Source organism: Brugia malayi (assembly GCF_000002995.4).
Source record: "Brugia malayi strain FR3 genome assembly, contig: Bm_v4_Chr4_scaffold_001, whole genome shotgun sequence".
Lineage (NCBI taxonomy): Eukaryota > Metazoa > Nematoda > Chromadorea > Rhabditida > Onchocercidae > Brugia > Brugia malayi.
The window spans coordinates 10507496-10530504 of record NW_025062478.1 but is presented as its reverse complement, the minus strand read 5'-3'; the positions used below and the strand labels follow the sequence as shown (position 1 = coordinate 10530504).

The 23009-nt window shown below is 26.2% G+C and overlaps 3 protein-coding genes across 3 annotated transcripts; 1 reads left to right on the top strand and 2 right to left on the bottom strand.

The window, feature by feature from the left end:
- Positions 1–2167: 2167 nt before the first annotated feature.
- On the bottom strand, positions 2168–7575 carry Bm9340 (Uncharacterized protein; the record flags this gene model as incomplete). Its single annotated transcript, XM_043082354.1, has 16 exons — positions 2168–2251; positions 2517–2614; positions 2857–2997; positions 3166–3229; positions 3749–3793; positions 4165–4432; positions 4729–4908; positions 5200–5264; positions 5499–5620; positions 5807–5879; positions 6138–6383; positions 6626–6737; positions 6848–6945; positions 7023–7205; positions 7324–7452; positions 7543–7575. The coding sequence occupies 16 exons, from the start codon at positions 7573–7575 to the stop codon at positions 2168–2170; spliced, it is 1941 nt and encodes a 646-aa protein (XP_042938288.1).
- A 2109-nt stretch (positions 7576–9684) lies between these two features.
- Positions 9685–13459, bottom strand: Bm11648 (Uncharacterized protein; the record flags this gene model as incomplete). The annotated part of the gene is made up of 9 exons (XM_043082353.1): positions 9685–9783; positions 10000–10134; positions 10446–10613; positions 11065–11196; positions 11755–11883; positions 12248–12346; positions 12489–12623; positions 12825–12949; positions 13411–13459. 9 exons carry the CDS (start codon positions 13457–13459, stop codon positions 9685–9687), a joined length of 1071 nt encoding a protein of 356 aa, XP_042938287.1.
- A 1078-nt stretch (positions 13460–14537) lies between these two features.
- Bma-cpg-4.3 (Uncharacterized protein) lies at positions 14538–16974 on the top strand (the record flags this gene model as incomplete). Its single annotated transcript, XM_043082352.1, has 10 exons — positions 14538–14715; positions 14804–14885; positions 15038–15153; positions 15290–15343; positions 15481–15634; positions 15935–16013; positions 16269–16399; positions 16502–16580; positions 16721–16820; positions 16892–16974. 10 exons carry the CDS (start codon positions 14538–14540, stop codon positions 16972–16974), a joined length of 1056 nt encoding a protein of 351 aa, XP_042938286.1.
- Between the last annotated feature and the right edge of the window lie 6035 nt (positions 16975–23009).

The following is a 23009-nucleotide window of genomic DNA, read 5'->3' as shown; positions in this document are numbered from 1 at the left end:
ATCTATTCCTGACACTTTCCTGATGTATGACCTTTGTGAAAACCGTTGGATGAAGATTGTAAAATACTACCTAGTAAGAGGAAAATCGATAAACCTTGAAACTAATTCATAAGAAATCCATTACAAATCACTATTCAGGCAAACTTTTAAACCTTAAAGTACAGTCTACGATTCCTTTGTTGTTCTTACACTAGGATTTGTAACATTTTCCTATTTTATATAATCCGATCAATTTCACCTAAATTTCAACAATAACAATCTTTGCCTCCTACATCTATATCTATGACCATCTTTTCTTGTCCTACTAATATTCAAGTTTATGGCACTTTTTTGTTTTATTTGAATCTGCGATCTTTTTTGTTCCACTTATACTTAGATCTTACGTCATCCCATTTTAAGATAACAGCAACTTATGACTACTTTAATTGCATTGTATGCAAGTAACCCAAATTTCACACTTATAACCTGAACTCTGAATTTAATAATCACAAGTCTGAATTTAAAAGAACTTTAAAATGGTCAAGAATTCATGGTGACTTTACAATTTTAAAGTAGAAAAATGCAAAACGCTTAGAAAATCCGGGTATAACTAAACAGTGCAACAACATAAACATTTTTAGAAATAAATCTCCCAAAAAAGAGAAAGCTATTTTCTCTTTCTCTGGGAGTTATATCAACACCATCAATAGTTCCTCACATGTGCGATCGATGCTGTCTGTTTACGTTTTATCAGTTTACACTTTACTTATCCTTGATGTAGAACACAACTGTATTCTGATTATTGCATGAATGAATGAATGAATTAAAGTTTGTAACTGACAATTTATGCGTAAAAAAAGAAATGAAATCATTGGATAAATAAGAATTAACATATTTTTAGCTAAATATAGAAGAAAAAATATTAATGGAAACTTACTGCAGCCTTAAGATTACCCAGTCCCTTCCAATTCAATCTGACCCAATCTGACCCAACTCAACCCAACCTGACCCAACCTTAACCATCTTAACATCATTGCTTTCAATGTAAGCTGAAATTCGAACAAAACCAAACAAACCATTCTGCTCAGATGAGACGCGCTGTGAAATATACTTATATCTTTAGAGATTAGAAATAGCATATTAATTGTCATCTTTGAAAAAGTAAAATCAACTTTGATCAATTAGACAAATTACACTTTTACCTTCTATCTTTAATTTTTAACTACAGTGATAATAGTTATACCGTAATCATCAAAATAACACTTGTACAAAAATGTTTTTAAGTTATTGTTAACATTATCATAATCCTAATAGTCTAAAATGATAGATAGCTCTTATCAAATATATGTTAATAAGGAAAAAATTTTCTTTATATGCAGCAATCATCGATCATCCATGATCTCATATCATACCGTATCCTTTACATCTTCCTACGGTACTGTAATTGTACAGTATTATGAGTACAGTACACTGTATCTAATTATTCCTTACATAAAATCATAAGTTTCAAGACTTTTTTTATTCGTCTTTTCCATTTTTTTATTGCATTCTAATTATTTTTCATATAACACTCCTCGCATTATTTTAATTACTTATCAGTAATATTATTAGTGGTTAACATTGTTAGAGTTGTTAGTGTTAATATTATCAGTTAGTGATTAATATTATTAGCATCGTTAAGTATCAATTAATTTTAATCAATCATTTCTTGAGTGATTAAAAATCATTTCCCATTATTGACACTAAAATCATATCCCACAATATTATAAATTCAATCATAAAATTTTCATTTTAATATATTTTCTTATATTTTTCTTCTTATAATGTGATTTCTACCAGCAAATAAAAATTAGATAAAGTATGTTATTATATGAAATCATAATTATCATTTTTATAATTATTCATTGAGAAACGGTAGAATGCTTTTTTTGTTAAGAATAAATGATAGTTAATTATGAGTTCATTTTGTTTATCGTTATTCATAAAATTGGAATAAATTAATAATTTTTAAATTAGATATAAATAATGGGTAAACTTTCACTGATATAGTTATTATCAGCAAGTGATAACGATGATAAATATAAGTATTCGATTTATTTCTGATTATTCCTACATTTTTTCTCGAATTTCATTAATTAGACTGATTAAATCGATGATTCGACCTATTCCGGATATGTATATACATATTTCAGTTATTATTATCATCTGTTAATAGCACTGGTATATCTCTAGCATATATATTTTCTGGTGGATTTGTTTCCTGTATATTCGTCTGTAATTTTTTGTATTAAAACATTTGCATATTTCAATCAATAAATGAGACAAAAATTAGAATAAATAAATTGAAATGAATTAATAGATAAAGATATATAATTAACTATTAGCTAATTATAAAAATTAAATATACAAACAATTAGTTAATTAAGCAAATAATAAGTAACGATAGATCAATTAATTTCTTACTTTCATTAAATTAGCTTAAAGCATTAATTCTATATATGTTCAAATTCTAAAAGAAAAAAAAAGTGAAAACTAACAAATCGTCCCATACTAACAACAAAATATCGTCCAACTTCTGATTTACTAACAATCATATAAAGGAATGGTGTATTAAAAATGATATCAGCTTGCATATCTGAGAGATAATTCAATCTTTTTTTTTTTTTTTCTTCCACATTTTATTTAATAATTTAAAAATATTTACTTAATATGAAAATTTTTGCAAAAAAAAATTGCATTAAAAGTTTTGTAATGCAAATCAATTGATTAAATAATCGAATTATTTTGTTTGCCAAAATGAGAATTTAAAAGAGCTACATTTTATCATAAGTTTACAAGAAATTTTGATGCCACCTAATAATGTACTGTATGTATGACCTTTGACCTTGTTATTCTCTGATTTTACTGTAAAGTATGAATTAATATGAGGTATCTCATCTCGCTCTACCATAATGGTATCTATTTTATTAGCAAGTGCTATTTCAGGTCCTTTTGCAAGACGATAAATTGCTTGTTTTTCTGTAAAAAAAAAATTCAATAATAAAAAAAAATGAATTTTAAGTTGTTTAAAAAATAATCGAAAAAAAAAATCAGATGACTGTGTTAAATTTAATGATTGAAATTATTGAAACAATTGATTCGGTCATAATTACCGGAAGTTTTAAATGAAATTTTAAGAAATTATACTTTGTAAACTTGTCTCTTTCAATTTTCCAATTGCTTTTTCATTTGATGTCTTTTCAATATTTTCCTATAAATCAGAATACAAATTGCAAAATCACTTATCATCAAAGAATTTGAATTTTATCACAAATTAATGTTTGGAAAATAATATACTAGGATTCGAGAATTTTCAAATATTTAGTGATTATTTAAAAAGTGAAAAAGAGATAAGAAGACATCAGTAAATTGGATATTGTTATCATGGTTGAAGTACTTCTATAATATTGAAACATTTTAAGAAAACAAAATTAACCGAAAAATGAAATAAGTAAAAAATGAATTTTCAAGAAACAAATAAATACCATAAAAGTGCCTATAAGAAAAATTTCATTCCTAGGCTAATATAATTCAAAAAATTTTAGTTGGATGCAATTTATCACTGTTGTTATCATTATCACTATAGTCTCTTAGTTCTATAATATTTGTTTTTATGCTTTATTGGGTTAAATATAATTATAAAAAAGATATGTGAAAAAAATTTTGTACATATTATTATATGAATTCAAACAATTCTAAATCCAAAAATTTTTAAAATCAGAAAATTTACTTTTAAAATTTGCTTATTGATTTCTGCGCCCGCTGCGAAACGTTGCTAAAATATAATTTATTTTCTTCATTAAATAAATAAAAAAAAGTTCCCTTTTCTTGCAAATTCCTTCTTTTTCTTTCATCTTTTCCCCATTTTTCATACTTATATTTGACTAACTTTTATTGAGTATTTGATTATTCTTTATTGATCTTTTATTAGATTAATTGATCTATCATTGCTGTTAACTCTTTCTTTTATCTTTGCTTTATTGTAATCGATTTTCACATAAAACAAAAAATATTGGCTAAAATATAATCGATAAAGCTCATTTGTTATTGATAATTAATCTAAACTGAAGCCTGAGCTAATTAATTACTTTAACTATTATTTATGTTTATATTATCATATTCCTTCATTATACTGATAACACTCACCGAATAATGGGAAGATATTGATGACTGCGTTCTGTTACTCTTATCATTATCATGATATTTTATAGATGATTGCGTTCTGCTGCTCTTGTCATTATCATTATCATAATATTTTATAGATGATTGCGTTCTGCTACTCTTATCACTACTATTATTACTATATTTGTTATCATCTCTCTTATCATCGTGTTGTGTTTCTTCATCTCTTTTAGAAACTTGTTGATGAGTACCACCATTTGATTTACATGTTGATGATTTAGTTGAACTTTCACTAAAGAGTTAATTATTCGATAATAGATTACTTTGAAGAATCAAAAAAATACGATAGCAGGAAATATAAGTTGTTTGGAAAATAATCGCTATCAATTGATAATTATTAGAATTATTTCAGTATTGCTGATAAGACGAAAAAAAAGGATAAAGTGAAGTAATGTGAGTAAGTATATATTTGTAAAGAACAAATTTGTATCTTCCAATCAATATATAATTGAATAAATTTGAAAATTCATTAAATTACTACTTCTTAATTAATTAACACAAAATTTCCATTTTAACTCTTTAATATACCTTTTTGAGCTTTTTTGCTGTGGCAATTCTTTTTTTCGAACAATATCGTGTTGAATTCTTAATTGTTTTTTTCCACTTTTCAATAATTGTTGTAATTGCTTGTTAGAGTGAGAAATTCTATTATCAATAAAATTCCATTTGTTTTTTTTTACCGCATCTTTTGTATCAACTGCGCCTAATCTATATTATTGAAAGAAAATTTTGATTTATAAACATTTAAATGATTGTTCAAGTATATCATGTATCATTATACTGTAAAAATTTCAATATCTTTTCTTTTGTTAAAATTTTCAATATAATTTAGATGATATGATGCAATTAATCACTTAATTCTATGTCATTACGGATTGTCCCATTGCTTTCAGGATTAAACAAAAAGCAGAAACATCGATGTCATCGTTTCCGGAATGTAAATATATGTAAATAAATTAATAATACTTGTTTAAACTTCTTGTTCTATTTCTCTTCAACCTTTTTGATTTAGCAAATGAATTGAGAATTCGTCGCTTGTCATCACGATTGTCATCATTTTCATTCTATAAACTAATTTCTTTCATTCGTCAATTTCTGATTAAATTCTGTTGGATGAAGTGAAAGTGAAGTAATTTCAATAGTCTCATTAAAACTGTGCATTGGAAGAGAAAATGAGAGATCAATATCAAGAAATCAATATCGAGAAATCAATATCGAGAAATCGATATCACTATTGAATAAATGAGCGAATTATCGTGATACAATAAAATGTGACACAATAAAAGAATGAAACAAACTTCGAGAATTCCGATCAGATAATGTTTTCGATCAATTCCAACCTGACCTTCGATGATCATCATTCTTCCGGTTACAGCTATTATTTGCTGATATTTTTTCTCGCTCATTTCATCTTTCATTGCTACAACCGAAAAAAAAATATACATTATAAAATGATTTTGTATTCCAAATGTAAATATATTAACATTCCGTACTAAATACTTTATTGGAACAGGAAAAAAATCAATATATACCATAGTCTTAATAATCTGATCAATATTTTATTAAAAAAAGAAAATCGAAATTATTTTTAAGAAAAAGCAATCACTTCGTTGACTAAAAGTTACAACCCGCATTTCATCATCAATTCCTTTCTTTGATTCCGGTTGTCCGATTTTCAACTAAAAAATAAATTACGATTATACTAAATTTGACTTTCAATAATTTTAGTAATATTTCGTGATAAGATTAATTAAAAATATTATAATCTGCATAATCGTCATAATCAAATTGAATCAATGATAGGAAAAGCAATGACGAAAAAATTAGCTTATTTGAGCTGAAAAATAACAATCATACAACTTTTACCATTTTTATTAGCCGTACAAATTATTTGGAAATTTTTCAGTTTAAAGTTAAATTACAATACTTCAACATACAGCCATTTTAGTTTTATGATAATAGTCCCAAAGTGGATATATATGACATGGACCAAAATTTTCCCTCGAAGCTTTCCCATAGATCATTCCGAATTCAGCCTTATCCGGTGAGAATATTCGAGCGATACACGGATACGGAAATTGTGGATGCTTATTCTTGAAAATGAAATGATAGATTGGCTTACATAATGCAAATACCGATCGTAATCCAACAGGTGAATTTATTGAAAAACGTGGAATTATAATCTGAAACCAAATATCTTTTATTTAATTTAAATTTGAAATAAATTAAATAAAAATTTGAAGTTTGAAGTATCAGCAATGAAGTTATTAATTTGAAATGCATTTTGATTAAAGTGTGAATGCCTTACCCTTTAGTAAGAATTTTATATCATTTTTTGATAACAAATTATCAGTAATTACAACAATTAAAATTAGATTGAATTATTTTAAAAGTTAAATAACAACAGTGCAATGTATTAACTAACCGATTGTCTTATTGGTTGTGAACCTATTTGAGTGATATAATGTCGTAGTTGTTTACCATTTAATAATTTTAGGAAATCTTTTGAAAAGAATATTCTTGGTTGAAAAAGATACCTAAAATTAGTAAACATATTTCAAATAAAAAATTTTCTAAGCAAATTTATTTATAAAAAAAACTCAAAATTGTTTACATTTTGCTAGTTTTATTTTCAAAACAACATTACATTTTAAGACCATCAATTTCGGAATCTAATTCCAGGACACGTATATTATCTCTGGTAAGACATGTACGAAATAAACCATCACATCGATATGCTTTTATCTAAAATATTGAATTTTATTTTTTAGCATTTTAGAAGAATAAATATGAGGAAAGTATTCAATAACGCTTAAACTTACTACGCTACGTGTATCCACATTTTTCTCGTACGTTTCATAAAAAAATGTCTCCACTTCTGTTATTTGACCAGGTGGTTTCCAGTAGAACATTGAATTAAATGATGTTATCAATGCTAAACGTGCTTTTTGTTTTGGTTGTAAATCTCGACGTACCACATGTTCCATAGTTCCTTGGGTTGTTTCCTATATAATAATTTAAAAAAAAGAAGAACAAAGTATATAATTCCTTCTTATAATTCATAACATTTAACATAGGAGAGAAAATGATAAATGATATGATAATATTATCAAAATTAATTACTTTAATATTTTTGTTCATTTCATTTACAAGTGTTTGTCCAATCGGATCCATTTGAAAACACAATGTTTGTACCACTTCCTTTTTCATTTTCTCTTCCGGTTCAAATACTATCATTTCTGCTTCTTGAGACTGTAAAAGGAATGAAAGAATTAAATGAAAAATAGAAATCAAAGAACGGAAAAAAAAAAGGAAAAAACGGATCGAGAATGATAAGCTAACCTCTGTACCATAATATTTTTCAATATATTCCATTAATTCATTATCAAATTTTAGTAAATGATTTTCCTCAAAATATATGTGTGTTACTCCTTTTGAGAATAATCTCAAATAATTGATACAAATATCATTCAATTCTTCATGGATAGTTTTTCCGAGTGGTTCAATTACACCGAAGAGAGCTATAATAAATAATTTTTTTTTTTTTTTTTACAAAATTTAATAATATTTTTCAATATCAATTAAAATATTATAGCACTTTTTTTTTTTGGGGAAGAGAAATAATCTTTCAATTTAGTGATATTTTAATTTCTGTTAATTTAAATGCTGCAGAATTGATTAAATTCACTGTTTTTCCATTCTTATAATTTTATTGGATGTTCCATTATTCTATGTAACATTTATTTACAAATGATTATTTATATTTGAATTGGTTATTTTGATTTCAAATATTAGTTTTATACCTTTTGAAATCAATTTTGAAAGTTTAATTTTGCATTTACCATCAGCTAATATAAGCAAAGCTGCAAATCCACGAATAATTTGTAATGGTGAAATGGCAATGTTCCATTCTTCATTTGTAATGCGTAAATTTTCCTAAAATTTAAGATAGACAGTAGATTTAAATAAATTATAAAATTGTATATAAGCTAAATTTGAGATATTAACAGCTTGATTTATCTGTTATAAAATTTTATAAGCATAAAAAATTGTATAAAATTATTGATTCATTGTAGTGAATTAGTTAAAAACATGTCAGTTCTGTATTTAAGCTTTTTCATCAAAGCATTTAAGATAATTCATCCGATGTCAACTCTATATTTAAGGTAATTTTATCCGGATAATTTCAACCGGTCACAATGAATTTTTCCAGTTCATACTGACAATAACTTACTAAATAATTTGATGAAAAATTTTCGAAAAAATGCTAATAACAAAAATTAAAAAAAAAAAAAAAAAACGAAAAAAAAGAAAGCTTTTGCAGCTAACGAAATAATTATTATTAGCATAAATAATTTTTTCTTTTTTTTTTTGGATAATGCAAAATTAACATCAAAAAAGTTTACTTACTGAAGTCATCTTTTCTATTTCTCTAATGCATAATCTATATCACGTACGTACGTATAAACGTATATTCTTTGAAATTAAAAATTGAAAAATAATATGCAAATGCAAAAAACAATTTTCAAATAATACAAACTATTTCAATAGTTGGTAAATGCGCCAAATTAAGACGTTTTGATGGAATTTTATTCAATAATTTAATGCCAAAATCGATTAATGGTGAATATTCCCATTCATCTATGATAATTTCATTTCAATGTTTCATTCAAATTTCATTTGAAATTGATAAATTCAGGTTAATAAGTCCTTTATACTAATTTTATGACATATTTCTCAACAACAATTTTTCTTAAATTTATCTTAACTTCTTCAGATTAATTAAATTTTATCATTTACTTTAATCAAAAGGAAAAAAAAAACACAAGATCTCTTATCTAATGATAATTGATTAATAACTATTTGCAAACAAATGATTTTTTAAATCAATAAAATAAGTTTTAAAAAGTAATTTCATTGAAATATTGCTAAAACATAAAATAGAAGTAAATTTCGTACTTTTTCTCCTTTTTTTAAAAGAAATCAAAAAAAAAAAAACAGACTATTTTTAGGATGAACCGATGATATAACCATAATGATAAAATTATTAATTGAAATAAAAGCAACCGATTTCGATTACACAGAAGAATGATTAAAGAGAAATTTGCTTAGTTATTTATAAAATTGTTATTGAAAAAAAAAAAAAAAAATGCTAATTTTTTTAAAATGTACAAAACATTTTTTTGTTTCTTTGCTATTTAAAATGATAACAAAAGGACAATGAACGAATCATTGAGATGCATAAATGTTAGTGATAATTAGTCATTGAATATATTCAAGGTAGATTCAAGGTAGACAGAAATATGAACTAATTTCTTTTCAAAAATCATTTCAACTTAGTCATGAAATTTATTTAAAATAATTTTAATTTGCTGGTAAATGTTTTGCAATGAATCACTTTATCAGTTTATCTTATCACACATTTCACCATTGTACATCATTTTATTGATTTCATTACAATAATTACTGCTAATACTACTATCATTACATAAGTAATTTAACTTTTGCTGCACTGCAGGATGACACATCTTTCGAAGCATTAAATTTAGCTTTTTCAATTTTTGGAAATGCTGGCCGAAAAATCTGAAATAATTTGGCGGAAACATGAAGGTTATTTGCCTTTTTTATAATTTTTATGCTAACCTTATTAGAAGCACTCATAATTTCATAAAATCAATTTCATAATTAAAAAAAAAAATTGAAATTGAAAATTTGTCACTTCATTATCAATTTTATTAACGCATACTAATGAATAACTTAATTAACATTAAGTACTTAATTTAATAATTATGAACAAACTTTAAATGAGCATTGCATTTGCTCATCAACTAACATTACAGCAGCGGCATTGTCAAATAGACCACAATAATGAGGCGCCGAAAAAATTGTCACTAATTTACGATTAGCAAAAAATTCATAACCATCTTGAACAACCTAAAATTAAAATATTGAAATGAAATTATTATTTTCTCTTTTTTTTTTTTAATTCTATGATTAATTATTTTTAAATTTATTATCATTCTTTTTTGTAATAAAATCAAAAAATTATCGTTTCAAATTGAATCAACAGTTCTGGAACATGATACAAATTAATGATACAGATTAATTAATTAATCGATTATTATTTTTTCATAATAAAATTAAATTTATATACGTATATGGAACTATATGAAGTTTCTATTTTCTCTTTCATTTTTTTTTTTTTATTTTATTTCCAATATAATTTAGATATGTGATAGTTTTACTTGATGTGCGCGACAGATCAAATCTAAGTTAAATTTTTCACATATTCTTTTGACCATTTTAGCACCAAATGTAATCGATATGCCACGATCGTTGAATTTAAATTCATCAGTGTATGAATTTGGATCAGCCCATAATAAATCTAATGGAAGCGATGGATTTGGTGGATCCTATAGTTAACAAAAAAAAAAGAAAGTTTTTGTAATTACTACTATACAGTATATCAATCACATTAAAATGAAATTTAAAAAAATTAAAATTTATTATTTAATTAAAAATATTCAGTAATTTATTCAAAAATTGTTTGTCGCATTTTAGGATTATATTTGGATGAATGGAATGAAAATTTTTAAATTCCGTGAATTTATTTAAAAGTTGAATATTTACAACAAAGTAATCAATTCATTATCAATTGATAAACAAGTTGATTTTATCTGTTATCTGAAAGTTGATATCATTAGCTAATCGTGACCACCTTGAAGCATCCAATCAAGAAAAATTATCGATAATAAAAACAAAAAGGATAAAATTTATAGAAGTTAAAGCAGATGATAAATTGCATGAAAAGCATATTCTAAATAATTGGATCTATTCTGGAAGTAACTAATAAATTAGATTTACAGGTAATGGCCGATAGATCGATTGGAGAATGTTAAGATTATCAGCCTTAAGCATATCAGGTGATAAGCCGCCATGCATACAAAGTATTCGATCACCAATGATTGCACTTAATGGCATAACATTGAAAACACTCTGTAAATTTAAGCAAAATATCACTATTCAGTATTGTTTTCCAAAAAAAATTTTACAAAAATCGGAACCGGAAATCCCGAAACATTTACTGTTTACTTTACAAACCGTAATTAGGTAAAGATGAAGTAAAATAATCTGATATGTGCAAAAAATTTCACAAATTTAGATTGTTATTAAATTCTTTGAATTTCGTTTATTCCAATAAGTATAATTCATAAGACTCTGTGGTTTCTTTTTTTTTTTTTGAAATATTTTATAATTTGGATGGCATTTTTCTTTTTTCATTTTATCTTTCTATGAAACTTTGAGACTTTCGAACTTTTTTAAATCTTAAGAAAATTTCATATTTTTTTGAGCTCTTTTTTTTTGCTAAGTAATAAAATTTGTCACAAAAAAATTTATTCTTGCTTTCGTTCTTTTTTTTTTTTATTTCTTCATAAATATGCAAAAAAAAAAAAAAAAAAAAAAAAAGAAATTATTTTCCTTTTTTCTTGTACTTTTCCCTAAATTTTCTAAAATAACCAGAAAAATATTCGAAATGGAAATTAAAATTAGAACTTGAAATAGCATATAGAGCGGCAGTGATTGATATCGTCGCATTATTTCATCGTAAAAGCCATAAATTCGATTTACCAATTGTGTTTCATGATTACCACGAAGTAAAAAAAAATTTTTCGGATATCGTAACTGCAAGAAAAGCAAATTTCTGATCTTTTCATGCAAACGTATGAAAAAAAATTTTGATATTAATTTGTAAATTGATAAGAAATATCAATCAATTTTAATGAAAAGGAAATTTTAAATATCTTTTATTATAATAGCTAATTGAAATTTTAATTAAGAAAATTTAATTAAGTTCAAATAAATGTAACATACGAAGAGAATAGAGAAATGACGTACGTCATATTAGAATTTCAAATCATTTGATAGGTTTTTCTTAAATTGAAATAATATAAACTCCTATTTTTCAATGTTCACCTCTTATCATTTATGATGTGATATGATATGATAGATTTAGAGAAAAGCATTCAAAATTATTGATTAGCATTACCTTGCATGCAAATAGGAAAATGATTACTTCGAGATTCATTTTACCACGATCGACATAATCTCCAAGAAAAAGATAATTTGTTTTATGTGGAAAACCTGTCTAAAAATTATACAATATTTACTTTTGTATTTTCTTATTAGTATGCATTTTTTTCATTTTACTTCCATAATTTCAATTTCAGAATTAAGCAATAATAAATAATTATCGAAACAAACTAAATGAAATATTTTTTTTTTTTTACTTTACTGAAAATACGTATCAAATCGCCGAATTGTCCATGAATATCGCCGCAAACGGTTATAGGCGGTTTTAATTTTAACATCACCGGTTGTTCCATAAATAATGATTTTACATTCAGTAATAAATCAGTGATATCCTAAACAGTAAAATGATTAAATGCAACATTTTTTCTTTAGCTAATGAAATCATTCACAATTTATAATAAATTTAACTTTTTAAATTTTAAGGTTTTACGAAGTAGAAACAGAAAACACTATTTAACACTTTTTATATTTATTAATAAACAAACTTAAGCATGAGACCTTTCAAATTATTAATTAGAAAGAAAGAATCAAACTTGTTCAGTGATACAAGTGCTAATTCCTGTATTAGGTCTTCCAATTGTCATCATATGAGCAAAGATATAATCAAGGTCAACAGGTGGCACTTCAATGACATTTGCTGTTGATGGTGATTTTGATACTGTAAGCATATCAATTTGAATAAGTGTAAATTATCACTGAATAAATTATTAACGCATTTATGGGTGGAATATATTCTTCACCAAATAGTAATTCAATTGAAAGTTAATTTAAATTACATCAAATATATATAAAAACTACTTCGCACAATTTACTATAATTATTTTTGTAAGCTCTTTTTGACAATGGAAACTTGAAATGCTTAATAATTTAAATGAAATAAAAAAATAACTCTGCCCTTTTCTGTATAGAAATTTTATTTTTCCGAAAAAAAAATGCATTAGCAGTTAAAAACATTTTATTATCAATTAATTAATAATAAATAATTTTGATAAGAATAAAATATTTTTCGGATGAATTTCTGCAACAAATTCATTCACCGTCAGATAATAAATAAAAAAAGTTTCACAGCAAAATATTGTGCACATTTTTAAAAAATTTAAAATTTAATTTAGGTGTTACTGGTAGATAAAGCACTATCATTGGATGTTGTTGTTGTCATTTTTGGCATTCAATAAACTACAAATAAACTAGTCAATAAATTATTTGTAAAAATTATCTTTTAAATTCAATTGTATTTTCACATTTAAAAATTTGCATTTTTTAAAAAATGCAAAAAAAAATTAAAAATTTTAATATTACGCAGAAAACGAGAACTATTATTTTAATTTTTAGAATGCTTCAATTAATTCTTTCCTATTTAGTAAATAGTTTTGTTTTAAATTAAAAGATTTTGTTAAATATTGCATATTATTTCAATTGTATTGAATTGTTAAATTTTTATGCTTACCGCCAAGATATTTCACTTTTGTATGGGACAAATCAATTGATCTGCCAAATGCGCATTTTCATGTTTATTGGAAAGAAACTTCTTGACTAATCTACCAAATTGATTCGTTCGTTCTTGTCTCTTTTTTTTTTCTTTTAAATAATATTTTGCAATTTTTTATTCAACATTTTTATATTTTTCCGTTTGCTTATTTGCTCCATTTATGCTTAATGCGCCATCATTGTTGTTTGGTGGGGAAAAATTAATAAATCAATCAATAATTCAATTTTTCACTTGTATTTTTTACAGAAATATATAAATGCTAATATCAAATATGAATGTGTTATATCAATTCTTCTTTGCTATTTCAATTTTTTTTAATCAAATAGCAATTTCTGGTTAGTTTATTGTAAATAATTCTTTTTAGCATATAAAATTACCTTATTATTGTTTTCCGTGTAGTATCAGACAAAGGCAATTAAACGATTAACAAACGTGAAAATGATTGATATACGTGAAGCATTAATAAAGTGTAACGTGAATGCTAGCATACTATTTTCAGTTTAGGAACATTTAAATGATATTATGCAAATTTATAAAAGTCAATGATGCTATGCGAAGCTATCAAAAGAATTTATATATTTTGGCGTGGAATGAAACTTAAATATTTTTAAAATATTTGTCAAAATTTTCTCAGCAATTTCACAAATATTTCTTTAACAGTTTGTTGTCAGATTAAGTTTGCCAAAATGTTTAAAAAAAAATTGAAGTTTTACGTGAAAATTGTTATATTCACACGTGTTTACGAATTGTTTCAGATATGAAAGGATTACGTTTGGATGACATTTCCTCCCAGCGTGAACAATCAAACACATTGACAACAATAGCTGAGCAATCAAAAGATTTGCTAAATCAACAAATGGAACAATTGAAGCGCACTTTGAACAATACTACATCAGCGCCGAAATCTATAATGTCACAAATTGCACGCTGCTTACGTAAATTATTGAAATTTAATTTTTGCTTATTTTAATGAAAAATTTCCAAAATTTGTTAAAAAAAATATTTATTTGTGGAAATTTTTAGGCTGCACAAAACCATTCCTTCTAGCAATTCGAGCAGCATTGGTATCAGGAAATCATTTCGAGAGATTTGTTAACGTTTGCAAGTACGCTTTCTTCTAGCGTTTTTCAATTGTTTCACGTAGCATTTAATGTAACATGACGTTATTCATCTTTTTTTTTTCACACTTACATTTTTCTCTTTTCTATCAAATTTGATCTTAACGTACTGCAAATGTGAGCAAATGTTATATTGTAGCAGATTACGTGGAGTGTTACAGTGTACCAGTCACGTACCCGGAAAATGTTCAAAAGAAAAAGGAATTGAATCCTTACTAAACAGTTTCCGATATTTTTGCATAGATCAATTTTTAGGTAATTTAAACTGTTAACTTTTTGTAATATATTTTATTTCATAATGATAATATTGATACCACTTATTTGATTACTGATATATTAAATTCTAATTCATTTCATTTCCTATTATACTAAGTTAGCATTCGCATTATAGCCTATAAATATATTTTCGAATGCTTGGATCTTCATTCAGCAGCAGTTTTACGTGGTAAGTTTACTATTATTAACACAACTTGCGTGTATTTAAATCTAAAATTAATTGATAATTTGATTTTAATTTTTTTCCCTCTTATTCTATTATTATTTCTTAGTATAATTAGAATTTATAATATGTAAAATTTACAGAATGTCAACAGAGATGTCAAGCAACTCGTCAAGTACTTGGATGGTTCCTATACAGTTACATTCATTCCACTTTACCGTTTTCAGTGCCGGAATCTGATGTACCAGCCAAAATAAATGTGAAATATTTTAATAAAATAAGCAGCGATGCTTGTAGGTAAATATTTTATTTTTTTTTCTTGCAACTTTTTTTTTCGAAATTAATTACGAGAAAGTAACTGTTTTTAAAAGTACCGGAATCTGGAGAGTCGGCTAAAATATATAAAATTGGACAAACCGATAAATCAAGAAATTAGCTAATGAAGTTTACTGAATAAACAAATTTGACCAATTTTAAACAATTAATTTTATCATTGTATCGAGATTGTTTTATTTATTTAAAAATCAGAGACTAGGAAAACGGAATACTGATTGAATAATTTTCTGAAAATATTTTCCTGAAAGCAATTTTTTTTAGCGCATTGTCATGTTATATGCAATGCTTACGGGAGAAATACAATAGACGATGTAGCGATATTGGTGGTAATATGCTTTTGGTAAGAATTTAAAAATTATGCAATAAATGTTTATCTAAGCAATTCTTGAATAATTATTATTGCACAGGTATGAAATGATTGAGGATATATTACAGATTAATGATTTGCTATGATTTTTTCTTTCAGTTTACACTAATATATCATCTTAGTTCGACTTTTTTTTTTCAAAAATAATTTACCCATTTTTAAAATAATGCATAAATACGTGAGAGTAATACTTCTTATAGGTTTTCATTTAGGTATGTTTATTTACAGGAAGTATTATTCAGGCCATTGGTATCGTTGCACAAATCTTGGGCATATAGTCCGATAGCTACATCAATGATGCTAATTATGCCACAAACATGTAACTTTCTTACAAATTTAAATCAATTAAACAATTACAGGTGATTTATTTTATTTGTCTGTTAAAGATGTCAAAGAATAAATATATGAAGTTTAGAAATTACAAATGCTTGAAATTGCTGTTAATGTTGTTCATATTTAAGATTAGATGGAAAGACATATGCCAAAATTAATAATGCATTTCCGAAAAGTGCTATAAATCAATATGCCAATCATTTGCAAGTATAATTTTTAAATTTTCCTGTTTTTTAAAATCATTTTTTTTTAAAAAAAATTATGCTAAATACAATATTTGTTTTTTTCACTGATAAGTTTTTCTAAATTTTTCTAATAAATTTTTGGAAAAAGTAATAATTTTCAAGGGTTCTAATTCGTCTGCTACTTTATGGATGCCACTTTTGAAAAATATACCATCACCGCTGGATCATACAGAATTTTCGAGTAATCCAATAAAAGTTTCAAGTAAGCAAATATTTTAAATCATTTTAATCATTCTAAGATAGTAGCAAAAATTGATATATTAATCATTATAGCACCAACAATACATATTGAAGAAATTGAGGAAGCAATTGAAGAACTAAAAGCCATCGATAAATTGCAACAATTAAAATTATAATCTCACTTTTTACTTTTATTCATTCTTTTTCAACTTTTTGTTATATTTATTTTTAGAAAGTTTGATGTCATTCTATTTTTTTTTTTTTTTAGTTTTTTCATTTTAATAGTAAAGTATTTTGTAATTAACTTTATTTTAAACAATGAAGTTATCTGTCTTTTTTATTTTGAGAACTAGAAGAATCCAATACTTTATTATTTCTTGTTTATGGTTTTAGAATTTTATTACTTCTTTTCCTACTTGTATAAATAAGGACAGTGAGGCGAATAAAAAGAAATCTCTTCGATACCCAAAGCATCAATAATAATTGTCACCAATAAGGTGACGATATTCAGAATTTGCTTCTGTCAAGATTGCATTTGATTACGAATGACCTTATTCCGATACTCACAAATTTAAATTAACAACAAATTTTTTTAACATAAAAATCTTTAATCTAAATCAGTGAAACAAGTTAACAATCACTTAACTTAATTACCTTAATTACTAGGTATCATATCATGTCGTTTATTTTCTTTTTTTAATTAATAATCATTTTGCCCAGGATGGCGAAAAAAGAAAAATCAATAGTGCTATTTTAAAACACTATGAATATTAGTCATTAATTTTTGTAAAAATTTCATCATTTAATGAAAAATGGCTAATAATGCATTATAAGCAAGAAAGGTTTGCATAAAGTAATCATTCCATCAATATTTTTAAAATTTTACATTTCAGTTTATTAATCTCTAAAAGAGTAATGCAAGCCATTAAATAGCATTGCTTTTTGCAAGAAATTATAATTTCTGCCCGCATTTTATTTTTTTTTCCACTTTTACTATTTCAATACTAAAATTTTGAAAGTAATATTAAAGTCGAGAATTTATACCTCCTTAATTTTTTATTAATAACAGAAAGGTATGAAATTAAATGAATTTTTTTAATGATAAAGTTAGCATTATAACACAATTTTAAATGAGGGTTTAATTTTTAATAATCTAGCCATTTTAATATCATGGTAGAAAGTGAACAAAAAACAGAAAGTGATGCAATGCAAATAAAATTGTTAATTAAGTTCAAAGGAAAAAATATACTTTTTAATGAATTGCAACTTTAAAACATAACAAAATTAAAATCTTTTTCCTTATTTAAATTACAGGAGCTAGAACAAAACAGAAGGCAAGTGTTATTAATAATACAGTTGGGCTGATTAAATAAATGTAACTGATAGAATCACAGCTCGGGTAAATACTTCCCCTCACAACATATCGAGTAGTCTTATCTCTTTCAATTACGTTACAATAATACTTTTCAAGTGAGCAGATAGGACGCACTTATCCTAAAGAAGTTCGAAATGCAAATTCTTAATTTTCTTACAAGTTGGACAATCATTTCCTCTTTTAATATGTCAAGTACCGCCCTTATTTTGCTTTCAGCAAGAGAACGGGTAACGCGCATTTATCCTTCGAAACTTTTGATAATTTCAAAGAGTACTCCAAGTATGCGGAGTATGTAATAATTACTACTATGTGTGCATATCTTTATATTACCGTTTGAGAGAGGCAAATTTGGTATTAGCTCCTTCCTCTACAAGCTCGGCAAACACTTTCTCTCGTAATGTGTCAAACACTTCCACACCTTTTTCTCCCATATCTTTTAGCTATGTTACAATTACTACCTATTTTCCATATTTAAAAAAGATTATACAAATTCGATATATGGATCCATATTCAAATTTGTAATTAAAATTAATTTCAATGTCAAAAATTAATTGAAATCATCACTAATTTTAACCTCGTTAATTTATGCATTAAAATATTGCTCCAAAGTGAAATTTAAAAAAAATTTTTTTTCTGCATAAATTGTCAAATGTCCACCACAGAATGTGGGCAGTTCATGTGCAAATAAAATAATCAATTAGGTTAAAAATATATTTATTTTTAAATGAATTAGCAGTTCCTAACATTGTTGGCGTTTAATTAGAGCATAATTTAGAAAAATTAAAATTTATTTCCTTATTAAATTTGCTAAAACTATTTGAAATTGCCAAATTTTCATAAAGTTCCATATATAAATTTATAATTAAAATTAATTTTGAAGTCAAAAACGAATTGAGAAATTGAAACTATACTGCAAAAAAGAGGCAGATAAATGGGAATCGACTTATCCACTACCAAAATCGCTATTACAGACATTCCCAATGAAACCAACTGTTTGTTTTCCCCCTATAGCTATATCCCGATAACAAGATTCGTAATATGTTATAAATTTGTAACCTATATTACTAATCTCTATGTGGCCATTTCCTTACATATAAAAAAGTGTAACGGATTCCCCACAACTTTCACATATCGCTGGTTTAGTGGTGAAAGGTGCTCGACAGTTCTTAATCAATCCATGAGCCCGCCAAATCCGCCACACAAAAGCCAAAACGTACGTGACAAAGATGCACACTAGTGCATAATAATTTGCAGTTGCCAGAAGATTATGGGAGACAGATAGGCATGGACAACACTGATCAATTTCTTGGCGATTATGGAAAGCTATTTTTATGATTTGCAGTAGAACTTGCAACTGATCAATATGAAGTGAAGTCTAAGCGACATCTGTAGTGAATAAAGTTAGCCATGAAGATGGTATCTTCATTGATTACAAACAAACAAAGTGATAGATGGACTGCCTGTAAAAGTAACATTTTTTTCATAACAAGAAGTTAGCAGACCACTTTTAAATTTCCACGTAAAATTGAAATGATTGTCTCAATTGTTTGCAGATGCTTTTTAACCTGTCATTGACCTATTATCATGTATTTATCTCATAATCACTTTATCATTTGGTATCATTAAAGTTTCCTCATTGATATATATGCCCATTTCTTAGAAAATAGCTAAAGTGCACTGTTCATCAATTTCATCCGATGATTACCATTTGAAATTTTCTATATTTTCCAGAAAATATTATTTTGTAAATCATTATTTGAAATTCATTATCAATGAACTTCTTAGTTCTAGAAGTCTTGGAAAAATGAAGGAAACTAACAAGAACAATAAAAATGAGACTCCCTTGCAATGATTTTTGTGTTATTTCTTCCAAACTGCAAGAAACATCTCGTAATAAGCACATGTAAATCTAAAAATTATACTAGTTTAAAATAATTTTATTTTCGTATAGCCTGATTAACTTTTCTATTGCATAGAAATATATTACTGGTTTATACAAAACGTTTTCTACTCCTGTCGTCATAGTATTTCATTTTTGAAAGAACCCAGTCGTTAGCTACTTGAACGATCGACTTGGTAGTGGTCGAAGCTAAATATGAGGAAAAAGGAATAAACGGAAATGTAATGGAATGAATAAACCAGTAAAATCATTTTCAAAAATCAAACATTTTTAAGCGATGACATCTTTCATGGCATTATCGCTGCCGAATAATAAGCAAATTATCTAATCTATATCAATACCGAGCTTTGCATTTCCTTTTTGGTTCATTTAGAGATCCAAGATAATTTTGAGGTAATGGAATAATTTCTGAAGCCTGATTTGAACAGTTCTTACCTTCCAACAAATCTGTTAACTTTAATGATATTTCTCTCTGTGTAAGTTGTTTACCTCTTTGCATTTAACTGACTCCATCAAAAAGTATGCTAATCTGCAAGTTTTAAGTAAAAAAAAGAGAAAAAGGAATATTCGACTACCAAGTTCGTAAGTTAGTAGTGTCTTAAAAAACAAAATTATTTCCACCGTATGATTCTAATTGCAACTGAGTTTCTCAATTTCATAAATTTCCAGCATATTGGAAATCATAAGGGATCTTCCTGATGGCAGATTCTGCATAAAAATACTTATAATCAACCCTATACTATGCAACAAACAATGAATAAATAAAAGCAAATAATGTATAAGTGAGATGCAGCCAAGAATGTAAATGATATGAATCTGATGTTGTAAAAGCAAATTTAGAATTTCTTTCTTACTGCTCTGTTTCCTTGTGAAACAAAATAGCTTCCTTTCTTGATCGTTGACTTCTTGGTCCTCGATACTGGTAGAATCTCGAATCTGTACTGGTTCCGTTCTGTGTACGTGTACTGTGGGAGTCTTCGTGAAACATTTTATTATTCAAACCTCAAACTTGGGTAATTAAACCTTAGATTAACAATAAATATTATACAACATTACAATAATGAATTGATACGTAACATACAAATGTAACTTAATTACAAAACATTTAAAGATACAAGAAAGCTAGACATCTCGCAACCGAGCCATACCAAACAAGGAACTATAATCAGTGGCTTTGTAAGGAAGAAAATTGGGAGGGATTTTTGGGTGTTAAGGTTACGAAGTGGATGAAAATCATTTAAAACAATAGCCTTTGTTCATTAGGTTATAGCTTCGCCATTGTGGTGACATCCCGACTCGAGAAGTAGTAAACAAAATGACCGAACTTGTTATCAGTCTGCTCCTAGCTCTTTGGTATCTTTTTCCTTCCGCCGAATCGAGGACAGATGGATAATTTTTCTTCATCTTCGTCATCTTCTAGTTTGATATTTGGGTCCACGACTTGGTACTGTTTGTTTTGACTGATGCTTAGGGGTAGAGGTGGTTCAGTGGTCTTTCCCAAATGTGTCCATTGGACATTTTAAGTTGTGCCCTCGGATATTACCGGCTTGTGCTATTAACTTGGTGATGCGCGTCAGAGGCTTTTAACGATCCGTCTTTCATTCTCTTTCTTTTATTAAATGAATATCAACATAGAGTGTAATAAAAATTCACTTTGCTTATTTCTGGATATATTTTTCAATTATACTAATGATTTTATGCATGATAGTTCCCTATATTATAATCAATCTATGTTACTTGTTCGAATGACGAACTATTCGTTACCAATGAAAATTCGAAATTTCCCTGAACTTAAAAATCATATAAAAATTAAACTTAGAAATCATAAAAAAGTATCTATAGATAATTTTTTTTTTAAAAAAAGAAAATGAAATTTTTGGAAAATCATTTTTTTTTTTCAAAAAAAAACTTTAGTGAATTAAAGTAAACATAATAGATTAATAGTTTTTGTTTTCTTCCAGACAAAAAAAAAAGGAGACAAAAGAAACGCCCAATAAAAGAAGATTTTTATTTCGGATACTAATGCAACAAGTAATTTTACTCAGGAACTAATGCAGCAGATCTTTTTACTTCGGGAATTAATGCATGTGAAACGGTTTTAACATCAACTGGATGAAATAACTCCCACAAAAAAAATAATATGATAATAACAATCATTGTTTAATCCTTTATACTGAATTGTTTCATTTAAGCTGATATATTGCATTGTTGAAAATAATTTATGCAAAGCATTTGTGACAATGTTTGCAATTTTATTTCATTTTGTTTCAATTTTTCCACATTTTCCAATCTTTGGGAATATTAATGAGAGGGCAAAACTACATCGCTGCATCTCTTAATATTGATTTATAAGTGCTAAATGATTTCAACAAATTTTTGTAATCTTTGGCTTCGACTTCATTTTCAAATTTGCTATGTATGCATGCAAATTAAGCTTATTAAATTTCTTTGCATCATGTAATGTGTGAAAGTAGTTGTGAAATGAGTACTAATTGATATTTCTGATACTTATCAACCTTTCAAATTTCAACCATAGTAAAATTAAAAAAGAAAAAAACGGTGGTCTTTTTTCCTAAAGTTCTAAGTCAATCATTAATTCGATGTAGCCTGTCAGTGCTACTCATTAAATATTAGTATTTTAATTGGAATTAGAATTAGCGGTTGAACCCCAGTAACAAATCGATAGATCAATTGGCTGATTGGAACAATAAAAAGCAAATGAGGAGGATGTTTGGTCTGATACAAATTCACCTGTTCACGATGAATCGGAGTGTAGCATTAGATTAATTAATGAAGCGCTTGGGAAGTTTGTGTGCAGTGCATAGCTAATCTATCTGATCGTAAATGATTTAACGAAATTAAAATTCGTCATTTTATTGATTAGTAGATTTGTAACAGTGAAATTCAAGTTAATTCAATATAAACAGATTTGAAGT